The sequence below is a fragment of the Diadema antillarum genome, unplaced genomic scaffold, assembly GCF_040938485.1.
Source record: "Diadema antillarum isolate AM-2024a unplaced genomic scaffold, OU_Dant_1.0 seq00000203_RagTag, whole genome shotgun sequence".
NCBI classification, from domain to species: domain Eukaryota; kingdom Metazoa; phylum Echinodermata; class Echinoidea; order Diadematoida; family Diadematidae; genus Diadema; species Diadema antillarum.
In genome coordinates, this window is record NW_027271262.1 from 2,657,624 (window position 1) to 2,684,458 (window position 26,835).

Here is a 26,835-nt window from a genome sequence, read left to right on the forward strand (position 1 = left end):
ATTATATTGCTGAGAAAGATTGTGACTTGGCTTGAGCAATCTTTGGTTTATGTTGAGATGAGAAATTGCCACATTAAAAATCTACAAGAGAAAAATCATTCCAGGAAAGGTTAAGTTATGACTCTAGAAGTAGAAAGTGAGCTGATATTATAGCTGTGAAGTGATCGTGAAAGCAGACTGTTTGTTTGACTGACAGAGTTGTAGGGGTGATTCTGTCTATACGTAGCCTCGTAAACCTTTGCATGTTATGAATTCATGATGATGAAAGTTGCTGGACTTCACAGTGAATCTCTTGTGGAAAGTGTTCAGTTTGGGGGTTGTTTGTTGGGGGGAAAAAGAAGTTCATGCTGGGTTTGGCCCTAAAGGGTGGAATACCAGTCAGATTTATGAATGTTCCTGTGTTTGGCTTAAAAAACCACCGGATTAATGCTCCTCTGTCACCACCGGAAATTTTGTTGTGTACTTGTTTCCAAGGTAGGAAGGATCAGAGTAGTCTCTTTTCCAGACTTCCCTTTTCATTTTATTCTTCTTTGTTGGTAAAGTCACATTGTGTAGAACCCCTTTCAATGGGATCATTGCATGGACATTGCTGTGGTGAGTTGTAAGCAGATTATAGCCGTACATTACAATATTAACTGTATGCGGTGATGTCTGTCCAGAAGCGATTTAGCCCAAGATATCATGCTAATTCAATTGTAATTCGCAAGTTTCTCAAGCAACAATTACTTTAATTTTGCAGCCTGTTGTGCTTGCATGTAATGACCTGGGGAACAAAATCAACCCTTGTACCTACAGATAATTATCTAGCTTCTGCCCTTTCTCCTTTCTCTTGTACTATGTCCTGTACCTCTTTCCCTTCTTAAAGGACAAGTTCACCTTCATAGACATGTGGGTTGAGTGAATGCAGCAATATTAGTAGAACACATCAGTGAGAGTTTGAGCAAAATCGGACAATCCGTTAAAAAGTTATGAATTTTTTAAGTTTCTGCTCATTCACGGCTGGATGAAAAGACTACTATAGATTGTGATGTCACATGAGTACAACGATATAAAGAAAGAATAAAGAAAATTCAACATATTTCCATTTTTCTCGCATAACAAAAGAACACTCGACTTCTCTCTTTCAGAAGGCAGGGGGAATAATATTACCCTTAACATACGTCAGTAGCAAGTCAAAGAAATGTGCACTTTATTCAAAAAGTAAAGTTTTGTGAAATTCTCTTTTTATTTTCCTTGTATAGTTGTACGCATGTGACATCATACACTGTAGTAGTCTTTTCTTCCAGCAGTGACTGCGCAGATACTTAAAATATTCGTAACTTTTGAACGGATTGTCCAATTTTCCTCAAACTTTCACTGATGTGTTCTACTAATATTGCTGCATTCTCTCAATCCTTATGTATATGAAGATGGACTTGTCCTTTAATATCTATCATTTTCTTCAAGTATGCACCCAAGCACAGCTGTTTTTGTGCATTTATGCAAAAAGGAAACAATCGCCAAAAAAAGAAAAGAAGAGAAAATGGCAACGATGATAGCAGTGTAGGTCAGAGTGACCACAAGGCATCTCCTTGTTGGCATACATTAAAACTCCTGGAGGGGAGTCTGCTCCTTTGTCACTCTGTCATCACACGCGCTGTTGTCTTCAATCTAAGACCTGGGAGTAAGGCATCCCCCCTCATTCTCATTCTCTTCATGTATTCATCATCATATCGCTATGCCTGGTATTCTGATATTGGGTTGAACCTTTGACTCCTTGTCGCCGTGGCAACATCATCATAATTCACACCTTCCCCTGGTTTGTCAGCCGTCCATCCGGGTGTTGTGGGCACACCAGAAGGAGCCTATCTTGGCATATCAATTATGTTGGTACAGAGGAAAGTAGGGGGGAGGGTTGATTGGGATTGAAAGGATGGAGATTGTGAACCTATGGTCGCAGATAACATTGCACTGTGCCTTCATTTTGAGTTGGTCTCCCGCCCTGCTGAGAAACGAGGTTACTCACTGAGCGGACTTTTGAAGTGCTTGGAAACGATCGTGTCTTTTATAGCAGAATTTCTGTTTGAGACCAGTCATGGTTTGGCGGTTGAGGTCTTTGATGAATTCTGATTGTTGATGTGCTTTCAAGCACCTTGTGACTGAGAAATACACAGTTTGAAGGGGATGGGGGGAGGGGGGTGGGGGGAGGGGGAACTCTTGTCCGGATAAAGTAGACCTCCTCGCCTACTGCCACCCGGAGTGGAATGGCAACGACAATTTTCCGCAGGAAGGCTTGTTTGCATACGTGTTTGTGTGTGCGTCATAGATCCCGCAAAAACAAGAAATGGCACATTGCCTTCGGTGCCAAGAGAGATGTAGTAAACAGTGCGGAGTGATCAAGTGGTTTCGTAATCTCAGGCAGTTGGCTATTTGTGCAAGTCGGGTTCCGCAGTCTATGTAGAGAGGTGCACTATATGCCCTGAGAGAACAGAGTGAAGAAAATATGTCCATTGCGATTTGTTGAGAATTGTCATCTTCAAGCTGAAGTATAAGATAAATGTTCATCTTTAGAAAATGTGATAGTAGTGACAAGCAAATCTTCATCCAACGGTCTGGTGTTAAAAAAGGATGGTCACAAATTTTTGAATACTTCACCTGTCTTGTCTTATCATTGACTGATCTGTTTTATATTATTTTCTGCTGTAATGTATGTCAGCCCTCTCCCTTTCTCTCTCTTACCTCTCTCTTAATCTCGCTGTCTTTCTGAAGTTACATTTTTCAGTATGCAAAGTCAATCATGTGCGTGTACATTTGTTAATTATGTATTAGTATGGTATGCTGGGGGGAAAAAAAATTGGCTAGAAGAGAGAAGCGTGTGTGTAGTGATGATGAAATGGTACAGTTGAACTGCAAGAGCTGAATCTATTAAGCCACCAGATTCAGTCATTTTGCTCTGGTTTTAAAGGACAAGTTCACCTTCATAGACATGTGGGTTGAGTGAATGCAGCAATATTAGTAGAACACATCAGTGAGAGTTTGAGCAAAATCGGACAATCCGGTAAAAAGTTATGAATTTTTGAAGTTTCTGCTCAGTCACAGCTGGATGAAAAGACTAATAGGCCTATATGAGTACAACGATATAAAGAAAGAATAAAGAAAATTCAACATATTTCCATTTTTCTCGCATAACAAAAGAACACTCGACTTCTCTCTTTCAGAAGGCAGGGGGAATAACATTACCCTTAACATACGTCAGTAGCAGGTCGAAGAACTGTGCATTTTATTCAAAAAGTAAAGTTTTGTGAAATTCTCTTCTTATTTTCCTTATATAGTTGTACGCATGTGACATCATACACTGTAGTAGTCTTCTCTTCCAGCAGTGACTGCGCAGATACTTAAAATATTCGTAACTTTTGAATGGATTGTCCAATTTTCCTCAAACTTTCACTGATGTGTTCTACTAATATTGCTGCATTCATTCAATCCTTATGTATATGAAGGTGGACTTGTCCTTTAAGCTAATTCAGTAATTGCAATCTGGTTTGATTACAAACTGTTGGTAGTTTGCTATTAGATGGAAAGATTATGTATAGGGCAGTGTGGAAGGTGCTATAACTTAGTGATGAAAATAAAACAAGGTTAAGTGGATATTGTATTGAAGTTCCCTTTGAGCAGATGTCAGGGTACTCAGAAACTGCATTGAAAAGTGAATCATGTACAATTTTTTTGTAACTTGCAAATCATCAGGTGTATGTGTGTGTATGTGTGTGTGTGTGTGTGTGTGTGTGTGTGTGTGTGTGTGTGTGTGTGTGTGTGTGTGTGTGTGTGTGTGTGTGTGTGTGTGTGTGTGTGTGTGTGTGTGTGTGTGTGTGTGTTGAATGGAGCAAAGAGAGATAAAAGTATAAAAGAAGGAGAGAGAGAGACACACACACACACACATAAGGAAAGAGACAGGCATATAGTGAGAGCGATGGACAGATATTGTGCTCCAGTTAGTGCCCAATTGGTATTAAACATTCATCATTATATTATGTGGAGATGCTGTTGCTACTTCGGATGAGTCCTTGGCAACCGGAAATGGGAGGAGTATAGTGGAGGGAGGATGAGAGATGGGGAGAGGAGTGTGCTAATGGAAGCATTATCAGAGCCTGCATTGTGGAGAAGTAGCCTCTAGAAAGCCCAATGGAGGTCACGGAGGTGGGAGACTACCGCGGGATATCAATTGGCAAATAGATCGGCTATCATTTCTGTGAGAGCTGAGGATGATGGCTATCAACCACATGTGGCCCCCTCTTTAGTTGTCTTGAGTAGTGGCAGACAATCCAAGCACATGGTGAACAATATGAGGCTCAATGGAGATGGATGACTGTAGAGTGTATGTGTGTTTGTGTGTGGGGGTGTTTGTGTGTGTTAGAGAGTGATAAATGGCGTTTGTGTTGCATGAAAATGATCTTGAAACCAGTTGCTGCCATGATGCAGTGTTCATATATTTGTGGTATGATAGTGATGATGATGATAATGATAATGATAATGATAATGATGATGAAGATGAGGTGATGTTGATGTTGATAGTGATGATGGTGATGATGATGATGATGATGATGATGATGATGAAGATGAGGTGATGATGATTGTGGTGGTGATGATGGTAGTAGTGGTAGTGGTGATGGTGATGATGGTTGTAGTGGTAGTGGTGATGGTGATGATGGTTGTAGTGGTAGTGGTGATGATGATTTCGGAGGAAGGAGGAGGAGTATGAAGGAAGATATGTAGGGGGAGGAAATGGAGAGGAACAGATGTAGGAATGAGGAAAAGAATGATGAGGGAAGATGGAGGTGGAAAATTTTTCATCAAGATGTTCCAATCACTGATAAGTCAGTATGATTAACTGCTGAAGTGAATGTCACATTGTGTCTTTTTATTTGAAAAGTTTACCTGTTGTACAGTGATATGTGTTCCAATCCCACCTATGTCATCTAGAGTAAAACGATTGACCCTATGTCAGAGTATTTTCTGAAGTGGGTCAGCTAACTACCATACATTCAAAGCCTAATAGCCTACCTACCCTCTTCTTAATAAGCCATCGCAATCTCGTCAACGTGTTTGGCAAGGGTCTGTGACAATCATATTCAGCTGGCTATTAACTGATCAATCACTGCACTGCACTTCGTTCATTCACATCGTACGAGACCGCTCCCACTCATCTGTGTTCCCCCTTCAATCATTCCCAACAGTTCAACTGTCAGCGTGGTGCGAGGACCTGGGTCGTCTCCTCTTACTGAGACACCAGAAGAGCCAGGAAGGAGGCGAGTCGTCCGGTGGAGCGAACGCAAACTCCGCTTCAATGCACCAACAGATGCAAAAGAATCTTCCTCCAGTGCCGCACAGGTGGGTTGTATGGTCCGGATTCTCCACCCCAACCACACCCACAACACGGTCTCTCCACCTCGCCCCTTACTCCTTCGGATCCTTGCAATGAGGATGACAGTCCAGGGCCCCATTTCATACAAAGTTGACATGATAGCAACTCTTGCTGGAATGGCAGTTGTCATGGTGACAGCAAGACTCCAGCTTTCTGATTGGCTGTTGCTATGGGAAGGTGCCATTCCAGCAAGAGTTGCTATCCCAGGAGTGGATCCAGGAATTCTGTAAAGGGGGGAGGGGGCGCAACTAACATTTCTGGTGCCACTTCTGGGTTTCATTTCATTTTTTTCTTTTTATTTCTTTTTTTTAAAAACAAAAAATAAGGGGGGGGGCGTGCCCTGGTTGCGCCCCTCTCTAGATCCACCCCTCTGGATCCGCCTCTGTATCCTACCATCTTTTATGAAATGGGGCCCAGGTTTTCTCTTTGCACCTTGTATCTGATCAAAATTTGGTCCTGTGATTCTCAACTCAAAGGATTTCTGTATCATTGACACACAAATTACATTGTCATACCACAAACATTCATCATAATGACGTCATGTTAATGATAATACTGTAAAATTTACTTTGTACAAAGGTGTAATACTCTGTCCATAGCAATCATCCTTACAAGAATTGACAAAATGGTAAACAAGACATTTTACTATCTAATTTTCATTATTATTTGAAATAATTTCATAATTGAACAGACTGCATGCTTGCTATTTAAAGAAAACAAGAAAAAAAATCTGATAGGCTGTAATAATATCCGTATTTAATCTCAGAGAATCTACAAAATGGTGCCACTGTTGTTAATGATTTAGGAAATTATTGGCGCTGATTCGTAAAGGAATCTGCTTCTGTTTCAAATAGATGTGCACAGAGATTGGCCATTGAGCCATTATAATGTTCACAAATCATATACAGTCTCAACACAATCTCTATTGAATACAATCAAAATGTTCTTGAACAAGTAATCTCACTGGCCCGGTTCGGTAGTCACGAGCACGTCATATCCATTCTAGCAACTTTAGGGATCATTTGGTAAGATCAACGGGGGTAATAACACTAACAAATTTACATGTATATCAGATTTGATAAGAGCGATGCAAGCAAGCATCTGTGCAGCATCTAGCAGGTGTTAGTTAGACAGGTGTACTGTGCCCATGTTAGAACGTAAGGATTACTACATGTACACATGGGATGCGTGATAAATCTCTTAGAGAAGCGCCATCATGTGTTCAGGCACGCACATGGGCAGATCTGTTACAATGCCCCCCACCCCCCCCCCCCCCCAAAAAAAAAAAAAAAAATCCTGCTTGACAGTATTGAGAATTTCATATCAATGCCTGCAGTTTAGTATCCCAACCCTTGAACAGAACACTGAATAGAGATTCATTCATTTATTTCCATGTCAAAACATAACATTTACAAAAATCAAAACACAAATTACCTTGGTACAATTTATACATTTTAAATGGAGGAATCATAGAAAGCACACAAGAGGCTTGTTGGAAATGATCTAACAATTATTATTGCATGGGAACGGTTTTGAAATAAAGTGAAGACAATGTTTGGATTGTTTTCTTTTTATGGAAAATTATTGTGCTTGTGTGTACATCAACCCAACCCATGTGAGGACAATATGACTTTCAAAAGTCCTTGTTGCTAGTATGAATGCAATACCTGCCATATTTCCTTCTCACAAAATGGTTTGTATGTTAGAAAACATCTTGTTACATAATGTATGATATGTCTGTCTGACTGTAGTGAACCATGAAGAATTAGAATGTAATATGACAGATGATTATCTGTCCAAATCTGATCTAGAGTTTATTCCTGCAAGCCTTCATTTGACCAAGGAAATCTCTGTACCAAAACATAATGTACACCTTCTAGCAGTTATTGAATTTCAGCAGTTAGGTATTTTCCAACTAGCTCTCCCATAAATGCATTAGGCTACAAGATTAAGAAAAAAACAGTTACACATGTAAGGTCATTACCTTTTTAATACAAGCTTTTTGTGCTTATACATTAAAGGGATGGTACAGTATTGGTGGATTTGAGAATTTAGCTTTTAACTTTTTGCAAGATACCAAGAAAACACTTATGAAGTAGTACAGAGCATACCATTTTAAGAGGAATTCAAAGTTTATTTGATGAAAATCGGGTTGGGAATGACTGAAACATCAAAAAAACAAAGTAAAACAAAGCGATATCATAATAAAGTGTGGGTCCCACACTTATTAGAATCGCTGTATTTTGGATATCTCGGCCATTTCAAAACCAATTTTCATCAAATAAACGTTGAATTCCTCATGAAATTACATGCTCTTTCATATTTCATAAGAGGTTTCTCATTATTTTACCAAAAAATGTTAGAAACCTGAAATTAGGTCTCAACCAAAACTATACCATTCCTTTAATTTATGAAAACAATGTTTCCTGATTATATGGTTGTTGAGAGAATTTTTTTTTCTCTTGACCACAGTCACTTTTTCATACAGGTGAACATTGTTGAACTTGAAGGATGTGTTTTACTATGATGTAGATATGTGATCTCTTATTGTCATTTTGTGATTGTTTAGTTTTGTTTTGACGAATGCTGTAGTCTTGTAACCAGCCAGTGAACCAACATTTGCTTAGTGTCATTCCTGTTACTATAATGCGATATGGCACAGTAAATACTCATTGTGCTAGACCCTGGAAAGTTGTTAAAATTGCACAAAGTCCGCATGGTTTCCCCACCCTGTGTGTGAATAAACGAATGCTTTCTAGCTATCACCTCCATCGGAGAGCGGGCTCACATAGTTTGCTTCTCCTGTGAGGTTTTATTGACATAAGGAAGCGAAACTAAACCATTATATGCAGTGATATTTCATCTTTTACAAGCAGTTGCTCTCTCCCCTGCTATGGCTGGCTGAGTCAATGGTAGAGGCGGCCAGTGTCACATTGAGGAAATCAAAACCTGGAGCAATAAAGTGATACGAACATTGATGGTAGACATGTTGGCATGTTATCACAATCCTTTGTGTCTTGTCCGGGGGATATGAATGATGTTAAATCTCAACCAAGACTGGCAGGTATGCTTGTTAAGCCAGTGTGAATGGTGAGTGGCGTATTTACTACGGTGCACGTAAGAAAGTTGTGGCGCATCCAGAGGTATTGTTGACGTTTGGACATTCATCAGGGAGCATTATCCCGTCCATGATGGTCCTCTCCCCAATCTTCACCACTCCCTCCCATCTAATCTTGATTTTCCCCTCAGTCCCTCACTGCCCCTCCCCTCCCCCTCCCCGCCCCCATCCCCGAAAATGACTCGTGTGACGCACACGGAGCACCTTGTACATGGCGCATCAAGGGCACTGTTGCAGACGTGGTAAAACATTCTAAAGATGACATTCCGTTGAAATAATCTCATTAACGGCCGTATTGCAAGCGCTGGCTGAGATGGGGATTTTATCTGACTACCAGCTGCTACCTATCGCCCGTCCTTACTCTCTCCCTCTCGCTCGCTCTCTTCTGCAGTTTCCTTTCCTCCCCAGTTTGTCCTCCTCCTGTTATTTTCTGCCCTTCTTCCAAACCATCTGTTCATTTGACTCAACTTGTCTTTCCAGCTCCTCTGTCTGTTTCTCCCAGTCTATATCTTTATTCTGTGTCACTACATTTATCTCTTTTTCGTGCTCTCTGTCTCTCTTTCTCTTTTTGTATCTCTCTTTCTTTGGCCTCCTCTTGGTATCCCGGAGTTGGTGTTACATTCGTCTGGAGGTAGAAGGGAGATCCGAGCCAGTGATGCGTGGCCGCGTGCTCTCTCGCGAGGTGCACTCAATTAGCCACGCTTCCGAGTCTTGCCCGAAAATTAGAATGCATACGTCGCAAATTGCGCACAGGAGTATGTTATGCAGAATTCACAGTATTTCCCTGTGTGTCCGAGGGGCAATCCATCTTCCCAAGCAATCTCTGGGCTGGGACGGAGGGCTCATAACTTCGAACCACGAGCAGCCTCACTCAGCTCTGGAGGCATTCAGCAAAGACGATGCCCGTCTGCGTCAACTTCTCATCACCAATCTGGCTGTAGACTTTAAAGAAAAAAATCACTTCTGACTTGTTGCCATGGCAATCTCTTTTGTTCATGCCAGGAAATCTTGTCCAAATGTTTGTGATGGAAGATGCAGAGATGTATGCAACATTGACACTTATTCCAGGTCATCAAGTAGTAAAGTGTAGGGCTTTATCATACACATGGGTGATGTCTGTATAGGGAATCTCACCTCTTCAGTAAAGAGCATAAAGGGCAAAGTGTCACAAGGAAATCTGTTTCTATTTTCCTTGTCATTTTAGTATGTTTTCAATTAACCAATTATCAAAAATACATATAAATATATTTTCTCTTGGCAAGAACTCAAAGCAACACAAGAGGATAGGGCTGAAATATCTTAGATACAAGGAGGATAAAGATCCTCCCCTGTATGTATATCAATTTGTCTGTATCAATATCAATCAATATTTTCCATATTTGTCTGTTCATGTCATCATCTATTGAACCATATATGAAAAACTGCTATTTCAGGGATCAATTTTGATGTGGACCCCTTCTCCCTGCCATCTTCTCTGTTCTTCTCTTTAACAATGGCATAGTGTATCTTGGCTTAGCTGGAGGACCCATTATGAACCTGTCCCAGTCCTGGCATTGCACATGATGCTATCCTGTTCAAAGAGGAATGGTTCCAGGCGTTGTCCACTTGTGCTAATTTTTAAAAAGGGTGCAGATCTTTGTTGTAAGTTGCTTTTCACAACTTTGGTGAGAGATCATGCAAACGCATACAATTTGCTGTCATTCTTTTGCTGTTATTTCAAGTTATCTTTATTTTAATGAACCAGATTTATGAGCTCTACAAACACTCTGATCATAAAGTAAGGGGGACTCTGATCACAAAGTAATGGTACAATCTTAGTGCCGTAGTGGCATGATAAGAAAACAGTACACTTAAAATCAAATCTGTATTGTACTGATGCTTGCAACATGAATTGGCGACATGCCTTTCCCCAACCCCCCCCCCCCAAAAAAAAAGAAGATAAATAGGTAAGAAAACCTTGAACTTCAATCAGGAATCTCAACCCCAAAGTAGGTTATGGTGTTTAAGCATGCATCAACAGGTTAACTTTGGACTCTGAAGCCGTAATTTAAGATTTCGAGGTACGCATCAACATGTGAGGTATCACACGTGTGGGAGATGGAGAGGGAGAGAGAGAGAGAGACTATCGGCAGGTACTGGTATGTGGAAATACTCTTTCAGCCGTGCCGAGCATGACATTTATGAGAGGCATGCACACTCGTTTTATGTCCATGACGTGCTCTGTCGACAGATGAATAGACAGATTGATGTGTGGGGGCAAACAAGAGTAGTAGAAACGTGAACTTGAATAAACATTAGGAGAAAAAATGTACTTTCGTAACAGCGTGGAGCGGGTAAGGTCGGCTCGATTCATGTGTCGCGTTCGTAGACTTTACAGATGATGATTGTATTCAAATGCACCAATTATCTTTATTGCAGCTCTCGGAATTTGCCTTTGATTACGTATGTGTGTGGTTTTTTTTTTTTCTTTTTCATTGGAGGTAGCAAAAAAGAAGGTGATAAGTTCTAATTCTTAGGGCTATAGTTTTGTTTGGTTATGTTTTATTTTTTCTCCAGGGGAAGGGTTAAAAGAGTCCAAAATGTAGAGTGAAAATAATTGAGAAAAAAAAGATAGTATTGAAGGGAGAGCTATAAAAGGAGCATGTTTACACCGACACAGGTAATTTCTCAACCCACTGACCAGCCAGTTCTAGGGGTGTTTTCCAAAGACGTACGCAAATATCCACCAGCATTTCTGCCATTTATTTTTGTCTTAATTGAAATTCAATTTCTGAGACCGGTATTAAAGATAGGCTCGACGACTTGGAGGGGTAGAAACGTAATGAGATTGTGGGCATCCGACATGGTATTGTGACGCGCGTAAGACAAAAATAAAATCCAATTTTCCAGCAGCGCCAAAGTCAGAAATTCAAGATATTTTTATCCCATTTATCCAGTTAGCCAGGCAGGCCCATTATGGGCGAACAGGTCCTGAGGGAATACGTCCTCACTCAAAAAAAAGAGGGGAAAAAATGGGTTCTTTTCCCTCAGGCGGTATCTTCTCACTGGTGTAACGCCATAAAGGGCCCAACATTGAGCAAAATGGATGGGGATATGATATATTCGTGGCCCTTGTGGTGCAATAGCACTCCCTAGCATACATGTTCATTTCCAATGCACATTCTCGTGCACTCCATTTTTGTCTAAGTGTAGATTCTTGCTATGATGATATAGGAAAGGATGAATATGTGGAACATCTGTTAGCACATTCCATGAACCTTTCATTCTCCTCTTCCATCTCTCTCGTTGATGTCACTTCCTTTTCTTTGTTCTAGCAATTAACAATGAGAAAATGTTCCTTTTTTAACCTTCCTCGAGACTTTGATCCAACTGAAGATGCTACTGAATAGGTACATATGTATGTAGTGAGCACTTTATAAATTCCACTTTCCCTTCTAAATGTCATTATTCCTTTTACTTGTCCAGCAGTTATGTATAGCAGCCTTGTAATCGGTGCATGAGATTTGGTACCCATAATGTTTATTCATTGTACGTCTTATTAAGTAGGAGTGTTGTTCAGGTCTGTGCCAGATCTTTTCATTAATTATGTCTGTTTTGCCTGTGCGGCAAACAAGAGTGATATAAACAGCAGGTATCGCTGCCGTGTGATGTGTGTGCTAATGTTGGCCAGACTCTGAGATTGGCACCTCTATCAACCGTCTTCTGTTGCCTAGCAACAGATGCTAGTGTGTCATACCTGATGATAAATTTACTTGTAAGGACTCTCCTGTTGTGCATCATCCATAGCAGTCAATAGCTGAGTTAAAAAGTGTCGTGTTTGCCCAAAATAGGCCACCTGAGTGTAACCTTGCTACAGATATGAGCAGCATAACGGTGTAAGACAAAAATCATGAGGCTATGAGGCATGCTAGCTTAGTGACGTCTTTTCTGAGCAGCTGCACGGAGGACAAGATATGGCCCTATCTTGTGTGAATTCAACATAGTGGCCTTTTTTTCTATTCCCACCTGGTCTTATGTGATGGCGTTTAACCCATTGAGGACGAGTCCCGAGTATACTCGGGCAAGCATCTATGGAAAATGTGTGTTGTAGCAAAATCAAACCGTCCTGAATGGGTTAAAGTATATGTATCAAGTATGTATGCATATGTATCAGTAGACAGTACTTTTGTGTTTAGCAATAAGAGGTGAAAGAACTCGTTGACTTTTTCTTCATTGCATAAAGATTTTTGCCAGTCATTATCTAAACTAGATGTAAGATTGGGCTACTTTTGATGATAAAACAACAGATTTGCTACGTGAAGTGGACTGCTGTGATGTTGTCAGGAATTGTTGGTTTGTGCCATGAGGAGCAATTTTTTTTCTTGAGGGAGTGGGTGTGAATCTTGGCTCGTTTGGTCCATTCATGGTGACGAGGGTGACTTTTATTTATTTTTTTTTTTTTATTTCTCACTCTCTCTCGCTCCGTTCGGATGGCAGTGGGACTGACTGTTGTCGTTGCGGGTCGGGGGATGAATCGAGGCGAGTGAATGACTTCCGTCTATCGGCACGGATGTGTTTTGAGATCAAACAGAGTGTGCTCGTTAATGACTTACACCCATAGATATCCATAGCTGTATCTGCTACCCTGTACCAACAGTGAGACTGACAACTCCGTTTTTCAAGGCCACCCTACACCCTGTCCGACCCGCACTCTAAACATTGCAGAGGGACTCTCCCGCGCTATTGCATATTCGAGCAAGCTGTAGGACAGTTTCATTGATGTGGACTGACACAAAACTTGTCCTCTCCGACCACAGACCTCACGGACTATACAATGATAAGATCACCACAAAGTTTAAACCTTAACATGTGTATATGTTAAGTATGCACAATACATTGTATTTTGTGAGGAAAATGTTAGAGTTAAAGCCTAATGTCTCTCCGTACACAAGTGTACAGTAACAGCTCCCCCCCCAAAAAAAAAAAAAAATAATAATAATAATAATAATGATAATAAATAGTTAATAAATGAATGAAAATTTGCTTTTGCAACAAGAGCTTTGAAGGAAATCTGAACAGAAAACATTGCACATTGCTCATGTCAATGTCATGTAGTGCAACATGTCTTACATCAACAGGCCATAAGTTTCCTTCAACATATTCATTGTACTTCCTTTTTTTTCCTTTTTTTTTCCCCAGGAAATTCATAACCCTTCTTGAAAATTCCATCAGGGTAAATGACCAGCAAGAATTCCTTATCAGGTATGAATGATGATATGTGCATTTTTTTATGTTAGCAGTGTTTTAATTTCTTATTTCGCTGGTCCAACATCTCTCCTTTCTTCCTACAGTGATCCTGCATGGCAGGGCGCCCCTCAGCAGCCTTCCCAGCAGTCTTTGAGCGTTGTCACAACAATCTGGGGGGTCACGCAAACCACCGACAAGAGTAACATGATGAACAACTCATTCCGAGGTAGGTGGGATTCGCCGAAATGTTAAGCCAAATGGAGCTGTATTGTCATAATACATGTTATAATGATGCATCTTTGAGGGTGGTGAGTTCCCCATGCTCTTATTTACAGGGTAAAGTTGGTTATCTATTCATATTCATGCCCAGATGGTTACTGTTTATTTGGGATAAGCCCTTGGTAATGATATGGTTAGCATTAATATTTCTCTTGGAGCCTGTTGCATACGAGTTTAGATCAAACACAAGTCAAAAAATCAAACATAAGTCTGTGAATGCTCATTCTGGGCCCTGTTTTATGAAGAGTTATAATTGATTATATAGTTGATTTCTATGGTAAGTCTATGGCAGCCTGTAAAGGAAATTTATAATCTATTATATCTTTTGATAAAACAGGCCACTGATTGGCTGCAGTGCCTAGTTCATGTTCGATTATCTGACATATGTTTGATGGCTCTCTACTAATGCAACAGGACCCTATACTTCCAAGAGATTAAACTCCAAAAGAAAGAGAAAAAAATCCTACAGAACATTCCAAAAATGACAAAAATGGTACAAGAAATATTAAAGGAAGACATAACATTTTGAAATTTCAAATTTCCTTATGAATATTCAAATGAGCAAGTCATGATGTCATGCCCTCACAGTTTTTCATATATGCTATATATAATGCAGGTAAAAGCATACTCCGATACCAAAATATATCAGAGGTAACATTTGTTCCTTTTTATTCAGGTGGTTTTAAGGCAAGTTTTATATTTATGCAGCTGAAATATGAAATTTTTGTCATTTCTGTATATGGAATTGATAAGAAATTGTGAGAGCATGGCATCATCAACTTGTTGATTTGAATATTCATAAGGACTGGTCAAGATTTTGAAAATTTTGAAATTTCACAATGTCACAACTTCATTATTTTTTATCTGATTTTGATCATTGTTGCACTGTTCTGCAGGGATTGCTTCTTTCTTTCTTTTGAAGTTGATAAAATTTTGGAGTAGATTTCTTCTTAAAAGACCACACTGCAGGTTTGATGATAGATGTCTATTGAACTGAATTCTGGAAAAAAGTGAATGCATCCTCTAATTTTTCCAATACATCCACAGAATTTTCCATTCTTTTTTTTTCGCATATGTGTATAGGCCTACGTCATACTTGTATCAATCTTATTCACTCTGTTATAGCAGGGCATCCCAACACAAGTTAGCTGTTTGTGTAACTTCTCAGGACATGTCTTCCTTATCAGATCACTGTACATGTATAGATTTCATAATCCATGCAAATGGCATCCCTTTTAATTATTAGTGAAATGATTGGAATAAATGTATGTAAATGTGTGTCAAAAAAGAAAATCTACATCCCAATTCTTTGTGGGATTTATAGGACAACCCATGAGGTAATGTAAAGCTTCAAAAATTATGGTAGGTGAAGATCCAGTGCTCAAAGTGCATTCTGAGATGTAACCTTCCAGATAAAGAATAGTCCAGATATTTTGCTCATTACAATTTTACAAAACTAGAGTAGAATATTAAGGATAGATCACTTGAGTGATTGGTAGGCTACAACTTTGGTTATGGAGCATATATGTCAATACTTTACCTGTCTGAAAGTTCCTTACGGAAACAGCACAATGCCTTTGTAGGACACATGAGAAGAATGTATTGGGATGTCTGAATCTCCACAATCCTATTCTGAGGATCTAATGCTTTTCTCAGCTGGTTTGTGAGGTCACGGAGTGGGTAACACAGGTCAGAATGTACCAATGATGTGAGAGGGGGGTAGTAGTTGTGTTCCTTCTTTTTCATGATAAAGCCACCAGCAGGAGTCTTTCTTTGTTATTTAGCCTCCAGCGCCATCTAGTAGCATCCTGATAATAACAGCAACAACAACAACAATAACAATGACAACAAAGGAATGGTAGCAATGTACGGGTAACAGAGTCTCTAATCAAGAGTATAGGAGCGAGCAGGTGAAAAAAAAAAAACTGTGCTTCACCATCTGATCTCATTCCTCTTGGAATGCAACTTGCTGGCACATCCTGCAAGTGCAACAGCTTTTTTAAAAAAAAAAAATGTAATATTTTGGTTGTGGGTAATCACTTTGTTGACTGTTTCATTCTGTCCATAGAGTATGTTCCTTTGATATCAACTGTACAAGAAGACAGAGATGCCAATAAGTTTGAAGTGTTTTGTTTTTTTCTGTAATCAAGGATAAGGAAAATTTATTTTTTTTATTACTTCTTTTTCGGAAGTCGGATGTGGCATGCATAGTGCTGCACTTTTTTTCACTTTTGAGCCAGAAGTATGAGTTTCCCCTCAAAATTTGTGTCTTAAGTGCATCAGCATATTTTTCATCCACTGTCAATCATTCATGTTTTGTCTTTCCACTCTCGCCCCTCTACCAGGACCAGGGGGCAATATGAACCCCGCCCAATTCAACGGCCAAACGCACCCTTTCTCAGCGGCGGCTGTGGGCCAGGGCAAGGCCTATGGGATGCAGGCGATGTCTGGCTACAGACCAAATGGACCATACCGAGGGGGACCAAATAGGTATCTTTGTGGCCCAAACTCTTCCTCACCTCCCATCCACCCACCTGATGCTGAATGAAAACAAAAATCAATAAAAGAGATAATGTCAACTGTCAAATTGGCAACCATCCAATTACTATAAAACCAGAAACATTTTGCAAACTTTTGAAACTTTTGCAAATTGCCACTGGCATGCAATTCGTTATGTAGAAAAACAACTTTCATAATCTATCTCTGTCCATTTTTTTTTCTTTTCTTTTTTTACTATTTTGGCAGTGGGATGTTGGTTGGGGATGGACTGATAAAGGCTTTGTCATATTTTAAAGTCATGGCTAGTGCATGCTTACTTTTTTTCTCTCTCTTTTTTGGCAAAAAAAAAATACTCTCGTACATGCAGTGAAGTGTTTTGATGATGGGGTAGTTGTTTTAAAGAACATGGCTTCTACCTTACATGCAGGGAAGTGTTTTGATGATGCCATGGTCGTTCATGCAGTCTTAAAGATGCTAATGTGACGAGATGTAACGTTAGGACAAAACACCTCTCAATGCGCGAGGCACTTGTTTTGATAGGCGTAGAGGGGAAAGATTGTTTGCTGCAAACCCTGAAAACCTTGTGTGTCTGCCAGGCCCATGACTCGAGTGTTCATGTTGTTTGCCATTTCGAAGTGAAGGTCCGAGTCATCGTCTTGTGAGAGAATGCCTGGGCTCAGTTTTTCTTTTTGTCTCCCCACCCCCCCCCCCCACCCCATCCCCACCCATCTTTCTTGATCATGCAGTACCCAAGGTTCATGATGAGCAAACAACATAGAGGCATCCATAATAGATCAAATGAAATGCTTACAAACCTCAGCAAAGGTGTTCTGACGTCAGAGACCAGTCTCTCATTTCCCTAACAATGAAACATGAATGACTATCGAGCCTCATTTGGGAGGGTTAGTGTAATCCAACTCTGATGGTTGAAAGACCTGACAGAAGCCAATGTTTTGCTGGGGTACGTGTCCCTCCTCTAAACCCTTGATAATGCAGATAACCTGTCAGCAGAAATACCCTCAAAGTACCTGTTACATGAATTGAGCTTAGGTATTCCAACTAAAGGTCTTTGTGAATACACCAGCAAAATCTATGTGTAGTAAGGGGCAGTTATTCATGCCAACCTTATGAAGATGTTAGGATTCTCAAAACTAGATTAGTTAAACTCTTTAAATGCTGAATGAATGACAAAATCCCTTCAGCACTAGGTACAATTACACTTTTAATTATACAAATCACAATGTATATAAAAAGTTTTCTAGGATGTGAACATCAGCCAGACTGTGTTTTCATCATGATATACCAACATCTTTGTCTTTGTCACTTTTTTCGGTTTCTGCACAGCATGCAGCCTGGAATGGGAGGACCGTGCTACCCGACTCCACCCCCCAACGTGCCGCCCCACATGGCAGGAGGAGGACCCCATCCCGGTGCGCAGAAGGCCATGTCTGCGGGGACTGGAAACTTCCCTCACCCCCAGCCCGCAGCAGCCGCGGCCGCCGCGGTGATGGCGGCGGCGGCAGCGACGGTCAACGCCGGCGCCACGGCGACGGCCACCGCGACGGCAACGGCCACGGTGTGCGTCAAGGAGCAGGAGGAGCAACAGCAGATGGGAGACTATGGCATGGTGAGGGAGGGAGTTCCAAGACCAGAAAGCCTGCCAGTTTTAGACCTGTTGTATGGTTCACTGCTCTCTTAACCTGTCAAGGACATGTCCCTTGTATACTCGGGCAGGTGTCTATGGGCAATGCATGTTGTAGCAAATTCAGTCCGTCCTCAACGGGTTAATGGATCTTTGAATTCTAGTTTGAGATGAATTCTTGCAGCATGCAAAATGATAACAAGAAATAGATGTTTCATCGTCAAGAAAAATTTTGTGACAAATTTTCTTGGCTCAAGCTCCAGTTAGTCTGATCTTAAATTTCCGAGTTGCTCCCATGCTTTGATCGTCATCTATAGATTTGATTTTATGCAGTGACCTGCTGTGTTTGCAAAGTAGGTGCAAGTGAATTCATTTGTGATTTCAGAATCTCCAAATATTAGCGAGAAGTCAAAATAATTGTGCTGGATGAGATTTTTTTGGCAGAGTTCAAGAGGGTAAAGACAAAACTACTGGTGCACAGAAGTATTAAGGATGCTTTGCAGAGATTAGCATCTGACATTATTTGTTGCTCTTGAGCTTTTGAATGATCTTCTTTTGAAAAGAAATTTGTGAAAATATCTCATTTCTCTGGCACAAGATGTCTCATGCTACTAATTGGAATATCTTTTTATCTGCAGCTGCACAGTGATCTTTAGAGACTATTTGTTTGTTAACATGGCTACAAGTCAGAAATTATGTGGTTGTAATGCCATCAATGTCGTCCTAAGGTATCGAAACGTGTTAACATTTTGTGCTGGTTAGGAGGAGCAATGATCAGTTGTCCAGGGCAGAAATTTTAGAGTGCTGCTGCCAAGATTTTTGCCATTGTTTCTCATTTACACTCGAGACCAATTAGCAGCATGCAAAGTAAGTGGCACCTGTAGCAAGAGAATTCATTCAGTAACCATGGCAACGTACCCTTCACATTTTTGTCCACGTCTGTGTCTGAGCAACCATTGTCCTCCCAGATTATCCTCAATCGTCGGTTCAGCCCCAAACTGGAGACCCAGACCGTTCTTTGCTAGCGATGCAAATCATATCGGATGTTGCCCTCTCATTTTTTCTTCAACTTTTCTCCCCTGACCTTTGAACCTTTGCACAGAGAGCTCATGCTCAGCAGCAAAGGGGCTACGGCAACCAATACTACGATGGACCCCCGTCCCATGGCCCATCTCTGCATCACGCCCATGTTAACACCCAGATGATGCATCCTGAGGTACAATAATTGATACTGCCCACTCACAATGCCACTCTTATCATATAATAATTCCTTAATTATCATTTTCTGTTGATGTGAAAATACAGGAAGGACAAATATTTCTTTCAAGCACCACACTTTCCTCCTTCACTCTCTCTCCATCTCTATTCTACTTCTTCTTCTTTCTCAGTCTATTTCCGTGTCTGTCAAAGTATTCATTGTCTGTCTGTCTGTCTATATTCCTTTCTATAGAGTCTATATTCCTTTCTATAGAGTCTATATTCCTTTCTATATGTCTGTCTATTTTTATCTTTGTCTGTCTTTCTGTAATTGTATGTTTGTATGTGGAATTTATCATTCCACCCTCATTTGTTTGTCCTTGATAGTGTTTCCATCGTTGCTAAATTTACCTCTTTTCTGATAGTCATTGTTGGGACAGTATCCTGGCTGTATATACGTATGTCATTGTGCAAATCACTGCATCACCTGTTTGTTTATTTGTTCGTCTGTTTGTTTGTTTGTCTCATAGTTCACTTTCTTTTCTCACTGTTCTCTGTTCCCGTTTAGATTCATCACATGTAACCAGCAATCACAACTAATAGACAGATATCAGGGCTCATTCTGTTTTGATTTTATTTATTATCTCTGACAGACGTTCCGACTGATGATAATTCATGTTTAATGTCAACCCTCTTCGTTTCAAGCATTTAATTGCATAACTATTTTTTCAGTTGATTTCCATCGTAAACTTTGTGATGAATATCATCCACTTTACTAACAGCAATATGTCATTATGTGTTTCTTTCCCTCACCTTTAGAAAGGGGCATATATGTTTGAACTTGTATTGATATTGTGGCAGTTGTTTTCCTCCTCTTAAACAAGTCTAGCAGATGGCCCCCTTTCACACCTATCTCTTGCAGCAAAGCTCATGATCAATGTACACCTTTTATGTATTTCTCGCTCTAACACAAAACTCTTGCCCATTTTGTGGGTGGCGCCTAATACAGACGTGATTTGCGTGTTTAAAGGGAAAGAAGTTGTGAAACACCTGCCTTCTTTACGCACCGCTACACCGCTGTCCATTCTAGCCCTGTACGCAGGATGCTGCACAAATGCTTTCTTACAAAGTTTTCTGTCCGTTTCCAAAGGAGCCTTTGAGGTGTACTAAAATGTGTGTAATATATTCCGATACACTATAACGACCTACCAACTGCTCTCACTGGAAATCCTATGTGTGGAGTCTGTCACAAAGGTCCAACTCACGCACTTGGGGCACATTGCCAGAAATCACTGCATTCACATTCAATGACAAAGATCAAATGCAAGTCCCCAAGTGGACAGTTCTGATTGGCTGAGAGAGAGGCATTTTGCGTGTAACGGCAAAGTTTCTGGCAATGTTCCCATGGTTCTATGCAGAGCAACAAACCTGGAATGGCTCTTAGCCATTCCTGCAAAACTTTGTTGTCAATCTGATTTGTGTGCTTTATACTTTAACGAAGACATAAAGGTCTTGTTAATCCCAAAAGAGGATTATATTTTTTCAGCATTATTTAAAAAAAAAAATAAGTTGTGGTGTTTTCTCACTTTCAAGCATTCCTGTATTTCCTTCATGCTTGCATTAATTAGCCTTGAATCCAGGATTGTAATTTTTGTACAGGATATGTTGTGGGCCTTGGTAGTTCATTCAGATGATGAATGATTTCTTTCTCCTGAGCTGTCTATTGTTCCACTGTAACTTTCTGATCTTGACCCTTTCAATTTTCTGACATCTCTCCTCACTTCTTGCTTCTTGCTCATAAACTCCTCAAATATATATAAATCTTATATATATATATATATATATATATATATATATATTATATATATATATATATATATATATGTGTATATATGTATATATATATATATATATATATATATATACATACATATATACATATATACATATATATATATATATATATATATATATATATATATATATATATATATATATATATAGGTATATAGATATATAGATATATATTTATTTATTTATTTATTTATTCATTTATATATATTGAATTTTGGTGTGTATGCCTTGCAGTGACAATTTTAACAATTTTAAGTCATGGTTTGGTATTTGATTGGCAAGCACATGCTGTCAAACAGCTGAGCTGTCACGATTAGGTGCGCTGCAAATACATCTATGTCCTCTTTACAAGCCTACACATTTGTTTTATTCCATTGAGAATGTGCCTTTCAACAGTAGATGGCACAGTGGCTTAAATTTGTTGTTGTGAAATTTAAAAAAGAAAACAGTTCAAACAGGTTTCTTTTGTGATTTAATTTGTTCATCATATCTTTTTCATTTTTTCCTCTTCTCCACCTGTGTCTTATTCTCTCTTCCCATCTCTCACTCTTTTTTCTCTCTTTATCTTTTTCTGCGTATCTTTCTACCCGTTTATCCATCTATATTTGTATATATCTCTTTCTCCTTCTATCTTTCCCTGTTTTGCTTGACTCTCTTTTAATTATATATCATTTTCTATCAACCTTTTTCTGTTTTGCCTCGCCCTCTATCTCTGCCTCCCTTTTGTGCTCCCAGATGAGGACCCAGCCCGACTACGTGAACCAGTACCCTCCGGGCAGCATGCACCAGATGCCCATGGAGGCCATGGTGGCCAGTGGTCCGGGCAAGCACCCCATGTACAACCCCCAGATGCCCACCAGGAGTATTCCGGGGCCCCAGCCCCACCCGTCCACCTTCAACAACAAGAGGCCTTACCCGGGAGCGCAGGGATACAATCCGGTACGTTGGGGGATTTTGGTCTTGCCTGCGTAGCGGGAGCAAGACAAAAGCGTTACTTTTCCTTACTCGCTGTCGCTGTTGCCGTTGCCAACGATTTTATGTACTCTCAATAACTTTTCACAGCTTTGCTTTATGACCACAAATCTTATACCACAGGTAAATAACCTAAGAATGCTGGTCAAGTTTTAATATTGGTGAAGTCCAACAAGGTCATAGGTCAAAGGGGCGATGAACTTACCTGACAAGCACTGTACTTGCAATATTGTGGTGTACTCTCAAGGCCTTTTCAGAGCTTTGAACTATGACCACAAAACTCATGCCACAGGTAGCATCACCAAAAGATGCTGGTCAAATTCTAATGTTGGAGAGGTCCAACAAGGTCAAAGGTCAAAAGGTCAATGAACTTACATTGAAAAACACTACACTTGCAATATTGCAGTGTACTTTTAATAGCTGTCTACAGCTGTGAGCTATGACCATGAAATAGGTGCCACAAGTACATTACCTAAAGATAAAGGTTAAGTTTGAGTATGGGTCAGGTCTGATGATGTCAAAGGTCAAACATTCAATGAAATTAACATTAAAAAACACTACACTCACAAATTGTGATATAAGCAGGCGAGACATTGCTTTGCACTTGACTTGTTTCCCCTTGACTCTTCCACCCACCGTGTCCTTCACCTCTCCTCTCCTCTCCTGGCTACCTTTCATTCTCTTTCTCTGGAGGAGACAGTATCATTAGAGGAGCAAGCTTGCCCCCCATTTTGTGATGAGGGTGCAATCTTGTGATCAGAAAACCTTTAGTAGCAATCATTGTTGGAATCCCCTACTGTGTAAAGTGAGTTTTCAAAGAATCACTGGTTCTATGTGTTACACTTCTTGTCAGCGACACATAAATAGGCCAAACTAAGGCCAACTGTTTCTGTCCAAGAAGTTGTAAGTCCAAAAATTCAGTCACGGCATAGCTATTTTCAAAATGCCCAAAGCCAAATGGTTATGGTTAGTTGCCTTCGTGATTCACATTCTAGTGACCAAAGTGTTGAGAAACCGAGACAAAAGGTAAAATCATACTGCTTGATCAAATTTGTATCTACAACGCATGAAACCAAATGATTAAGCTTTATCATCTTGCCCAACATTTACTCTGTTGTATGCATTTGAAGGTTTGAAACTACACAATTCATCTTGACTACAGCTGGATTTCCAGAGATCATTTTGTTAGCTAAAAAAAAAAGATCAAAATTTAATTGACAAAATATATTGAGAATTTAGGGTTTCTGAACACTGAACTAAGGCTTTCTATAGCTCAGACTGTAGAGCACTCGGCTAGCAATGTGGAGGTTTCGCATTCAAACCCCGATGGAATTCCATTTCCTTTGCTCATTTTTCCACGAAAAATATATTATTCAAAAATTGTATGATTATATTCTTCACCTGTATTTCTTTGATGCTAATAGCAGGCACTTGTTTATACAATTTGATAATCATACATTGTATTTCTCTCTTTTTTTTCCTATATTTTATAAAGAATCATATGAACCAGCCTCAATATCCCCAGATGGGACCACAGGGACCCATGCCCATGAAGGGTGGACCGTACCAAGGGGGTCAGCCGGGACCCATGCAGGGACCGATGAGGCCCGGCGGCTACATAATGAACAAGCATCACCCTAACCAGTTCTTCCCCAGGGGCGGGGTGCCGCCACAGGGTCACATGCCGATGCCACAGACTATGGTTAGTCCTGCAACAATATGATCCTCCTGTTATTGTTGCTGGTGCTGCTGTTTGCTGCTACTTTTGCTGTTGCTGTTATTGATGCCAACGTTGCTGTTGTTGCTGTTGTTTCTTTTGTTCTAGCTGCTGTTGTTGCTATTGTTGTTCCTGCTATTGCTGATGTTATTGTTGTCGCTGCTGTTGCTGATATTGTTGCTGTTTTTGTTGCTCTCGATGTTAGTAGGGAACCGAACATTGCACATATCAATGTGACAAATCAATGTGACAAACTGAATTCTTTTCTACTGGTGTTTCTGAGCGTAGCAAGATATAATTCAATCAAGTGAATAGGTCAGTGCATCAAACTGTAGTTGAGATGGAGAAAAAACACCAACCAATTCCTAAACTGCACAAAAGTGCTCTGGAATCTTGATGTGTATCTGTCATGCCTGCCAATTAAGGGAAGGATGAGTAGATTGGAGATAATCCCCCACTTTCACTGTTTTTTTGTGAGTATTTTTTTTCATTTGTTCAAGGCGAGATTGTCTGCATCTCTTGATATGGAAGTTTTGTTGACGGTTGTCATGGAAGTGTGATATTTTCCTTTGATGTGGAAAGCAGCCTTACACAGTAAAGAATTGGTTCGATTGTCATCACAGGAAATGATGACTAGTTTGCAGGGAATCTTGATAAGTGTCAAGTCACAAAACTAAGCTGCTTTCTCCAGCGAGGGCAGCCTGACGCCTCCTCCGTGTATTCTGTCAATTCTGCAGCCAGAGACGTGAAATGAGTCATATGAGATTATTTCGTTGTGTTTTTGCTCTTTAGGTGGTGTTCAAAAAACAAGTTTCATCTGAATACAAAATGAGATCATAAAGGAAATTTGTACTTTTGTTTGGTGTGTTCTTCTGAGGATAATGTAGAGGGCTTGAGAGAGTTGGTAGATGGCATATGCTACTGAAATTTTTGCTCATATGTATTTCAGTTTAATGTTTGCCAGGCATTCATACACAATAAGTTGTGCCAGCCAGAACTAGCAAGATATCATTGACTTAGTCAAAACATGTGTAATCATTGTTGGCACAAACTATTTCACTTGTTGTATGGATGGTCAAGCATGCGCTGATATAAAATTTGTATTATCTTTATCGTTGATCTCCACAGAATAATGCACCAATCAACTTCCAGCCCAACATGCAAGGCAACCCCACGCCCCCACTCACGCCCAGCCCCAACATTCCCCCTACCTACATATCGCCAACAGGGGACATGAAGCCCTTCCCCAGGGGACCACCGGACATGAAAACAGGTCAGTCTTTCAAAGTAACCTCCTTTGCAGGCTTTTCAGAAGTTTGAGAGCGTGACGGCGAATGTAAGGTAGATGGTTATTTTCCTGTACCAAAATCCAGAAAAATGTTCACATGCCACATCTCCAGTTGTGGTTTTGTATGGAACAATGGTTTTGATATAGATCATGAGAATGTTCGATACTGAAATGAAGAGAGGTGTTATCTAACATGTTATCTAACGTGCCTAGACACTTAGCTTACTTTTTCATCAAAATTCAATAATCCATCCAAACTTGATCTATCAGTAGCTATAAAATTAATAAGCCCACTCCGGTGCAGCCATGTTGCCTCGGTCCAACAGGAAGATCATAATTACACAATAAGGATTAGGGGGATTAGATAATCTCTATTCATTGACAAATAGTTTCCAGACATCTGTGCCAATGCGCAAAAGAAAGTGCTCCAGCTTTTGTGCAAATTTGCGAACAAAGCACAGTAAGGGTTAAGTGTAATAAGGACTAAAAAGAAAAAAGAAACCCATTGACTGACACCATTTTCTTTCTCCTCTTCATTTCTCTTCCTCCTCCTCCTCTTCCTCCTCTTCCTCCTCCTCCTCCTCCTCCTCTTCCTCCTCCTCCTCTTCCTCCTCCTCCTTCTCCACCTCCTTCTTCTTGTCCTCTTCCTCCTCCTCCTCTTCCTCCTCCTCCTCCTCCTCCTCCTCCTCCACCTCCTCCTCCTCCTCCTCTTCCTCCTCCTCTTCCTCCTCCTCCTCCACCTCCTTCTTCTTGTCCTCTTCCTCCTCCTCCTCTCCTCCTCCTCCTCCTCCTCCTCCTCCTCCACCTCCTCCTCCTCCACCTCCTCCTCCTCCTCCTCCTCCTCCTCTTCCTCCTCCTCCTCCTCTTCCTCCTCCTCTTCCTCCTCCTCCTCCACCTCCTTCTTCTTGTCCTCTTCCTCCTCCTCTTCTTCCTCCTCCTCCTCCTCCACCTCCTCCTCCTCCTCTTCCTCCTCCTTCTCCACCTTTTCCACCTCCTCTTCCTCCTACTCCACCTCCTCTTCTCCTCCTCCTCCTCCTCCTCCTCCTCCACCTCCTCCACCTCCTTCTTGTCCTCTTCCTCCTCGCAACGTTCTTCCCCCTGGAGCAGCGAGTGAGGAGATGTGCATGACGTTTCCGGTGAGGGACGGCGTGGTCCTGGAACCGTTCCGGCTAGAGCACAATCTGGCAGTCAGTAACCATGTCTTCCACCTCCGCCAGTCAGTCCACCAGACACTCATGTGGAGGTAGGTGACAGCTCTCCAGAGTCCTGCGATATCAAGAGCTTTTTACGTTAGAATTGCAGTAATGTTTGGTGCCGACGTCGATGCTCTTGGCACACTTTACAATGTGGTATGATACATAAATGGTACATTGAATAGAAAAGTAACTGTGGTCTTGTGGCACACTTTACAATATGGTATGATACGTAAATGGTACATTGAATAGAAAAGTAACTGTGGTCTTGAGAACAAAGAAACGATATGTCTGTTTTGTCCAACAGCAAGGATTGATATTTAAAGGTAGAAGAGTATGCAAGTAGAAGCAGTCAGGAAGATAAATTCCTCCGTGTGGGTAAATATGTGTTTACTATGCAGATGAACAGGGAAGAAATATTGTGATATGTCATAAGCATAAGCATCATA

The 26,835-nt window shown here is 40.6% G+C and overlaps 1 protein-coding gene across 1 annotated transcript in view; it reads left to right on the top strand.

Moving 5' to 3' along the window:
- The window catches only part of LOC139728861 (zinc finger MIZ domain-containing protein 1-like), a gene marked incomplete at its 3' end in the record, with an annotated part of 313,304 nt that extends 286,868 nt beyond the window's left edge, over positions 1–26,436 (top strand). The window contains exons 7-15 of the mRNA XM_071639801.1: positions 5,214–5,367; positions 13,850–13,971; positions 16,370–16,514; positions 17,868–18,150; positions 19,268–19,381; positions 21,952–22,155; positions 23,684–23,890; positions 25,034–25,178; positions 26,301–26,436. Of these exons, the coding sequence (XP_071495902.1) occupies positions 5,214–5,367; positions 13,850–13,971; positions 16,370–16,514; positions 17,868–18,150; positions 19,268–19,381; positions 21,952–22,155; positions 23,684–23,890; positions 25,034–25,178; positions 26,301–26,436 (1,510 nt within the window). The remainder of the gene's footprint in view (positions 1–5,213; positions 5,368–13,849; positions 13,972–16,369; positions 16,515–17,867; positions 18,151–19,267; positions 19,382–21,951; positions 22,156–23,683; positions 23,891–25,033; positions 25,179–26,300) is intronic.
- Between the last annotated feature and the right edge of the window lie 399 nt (positions 26,437–26,835).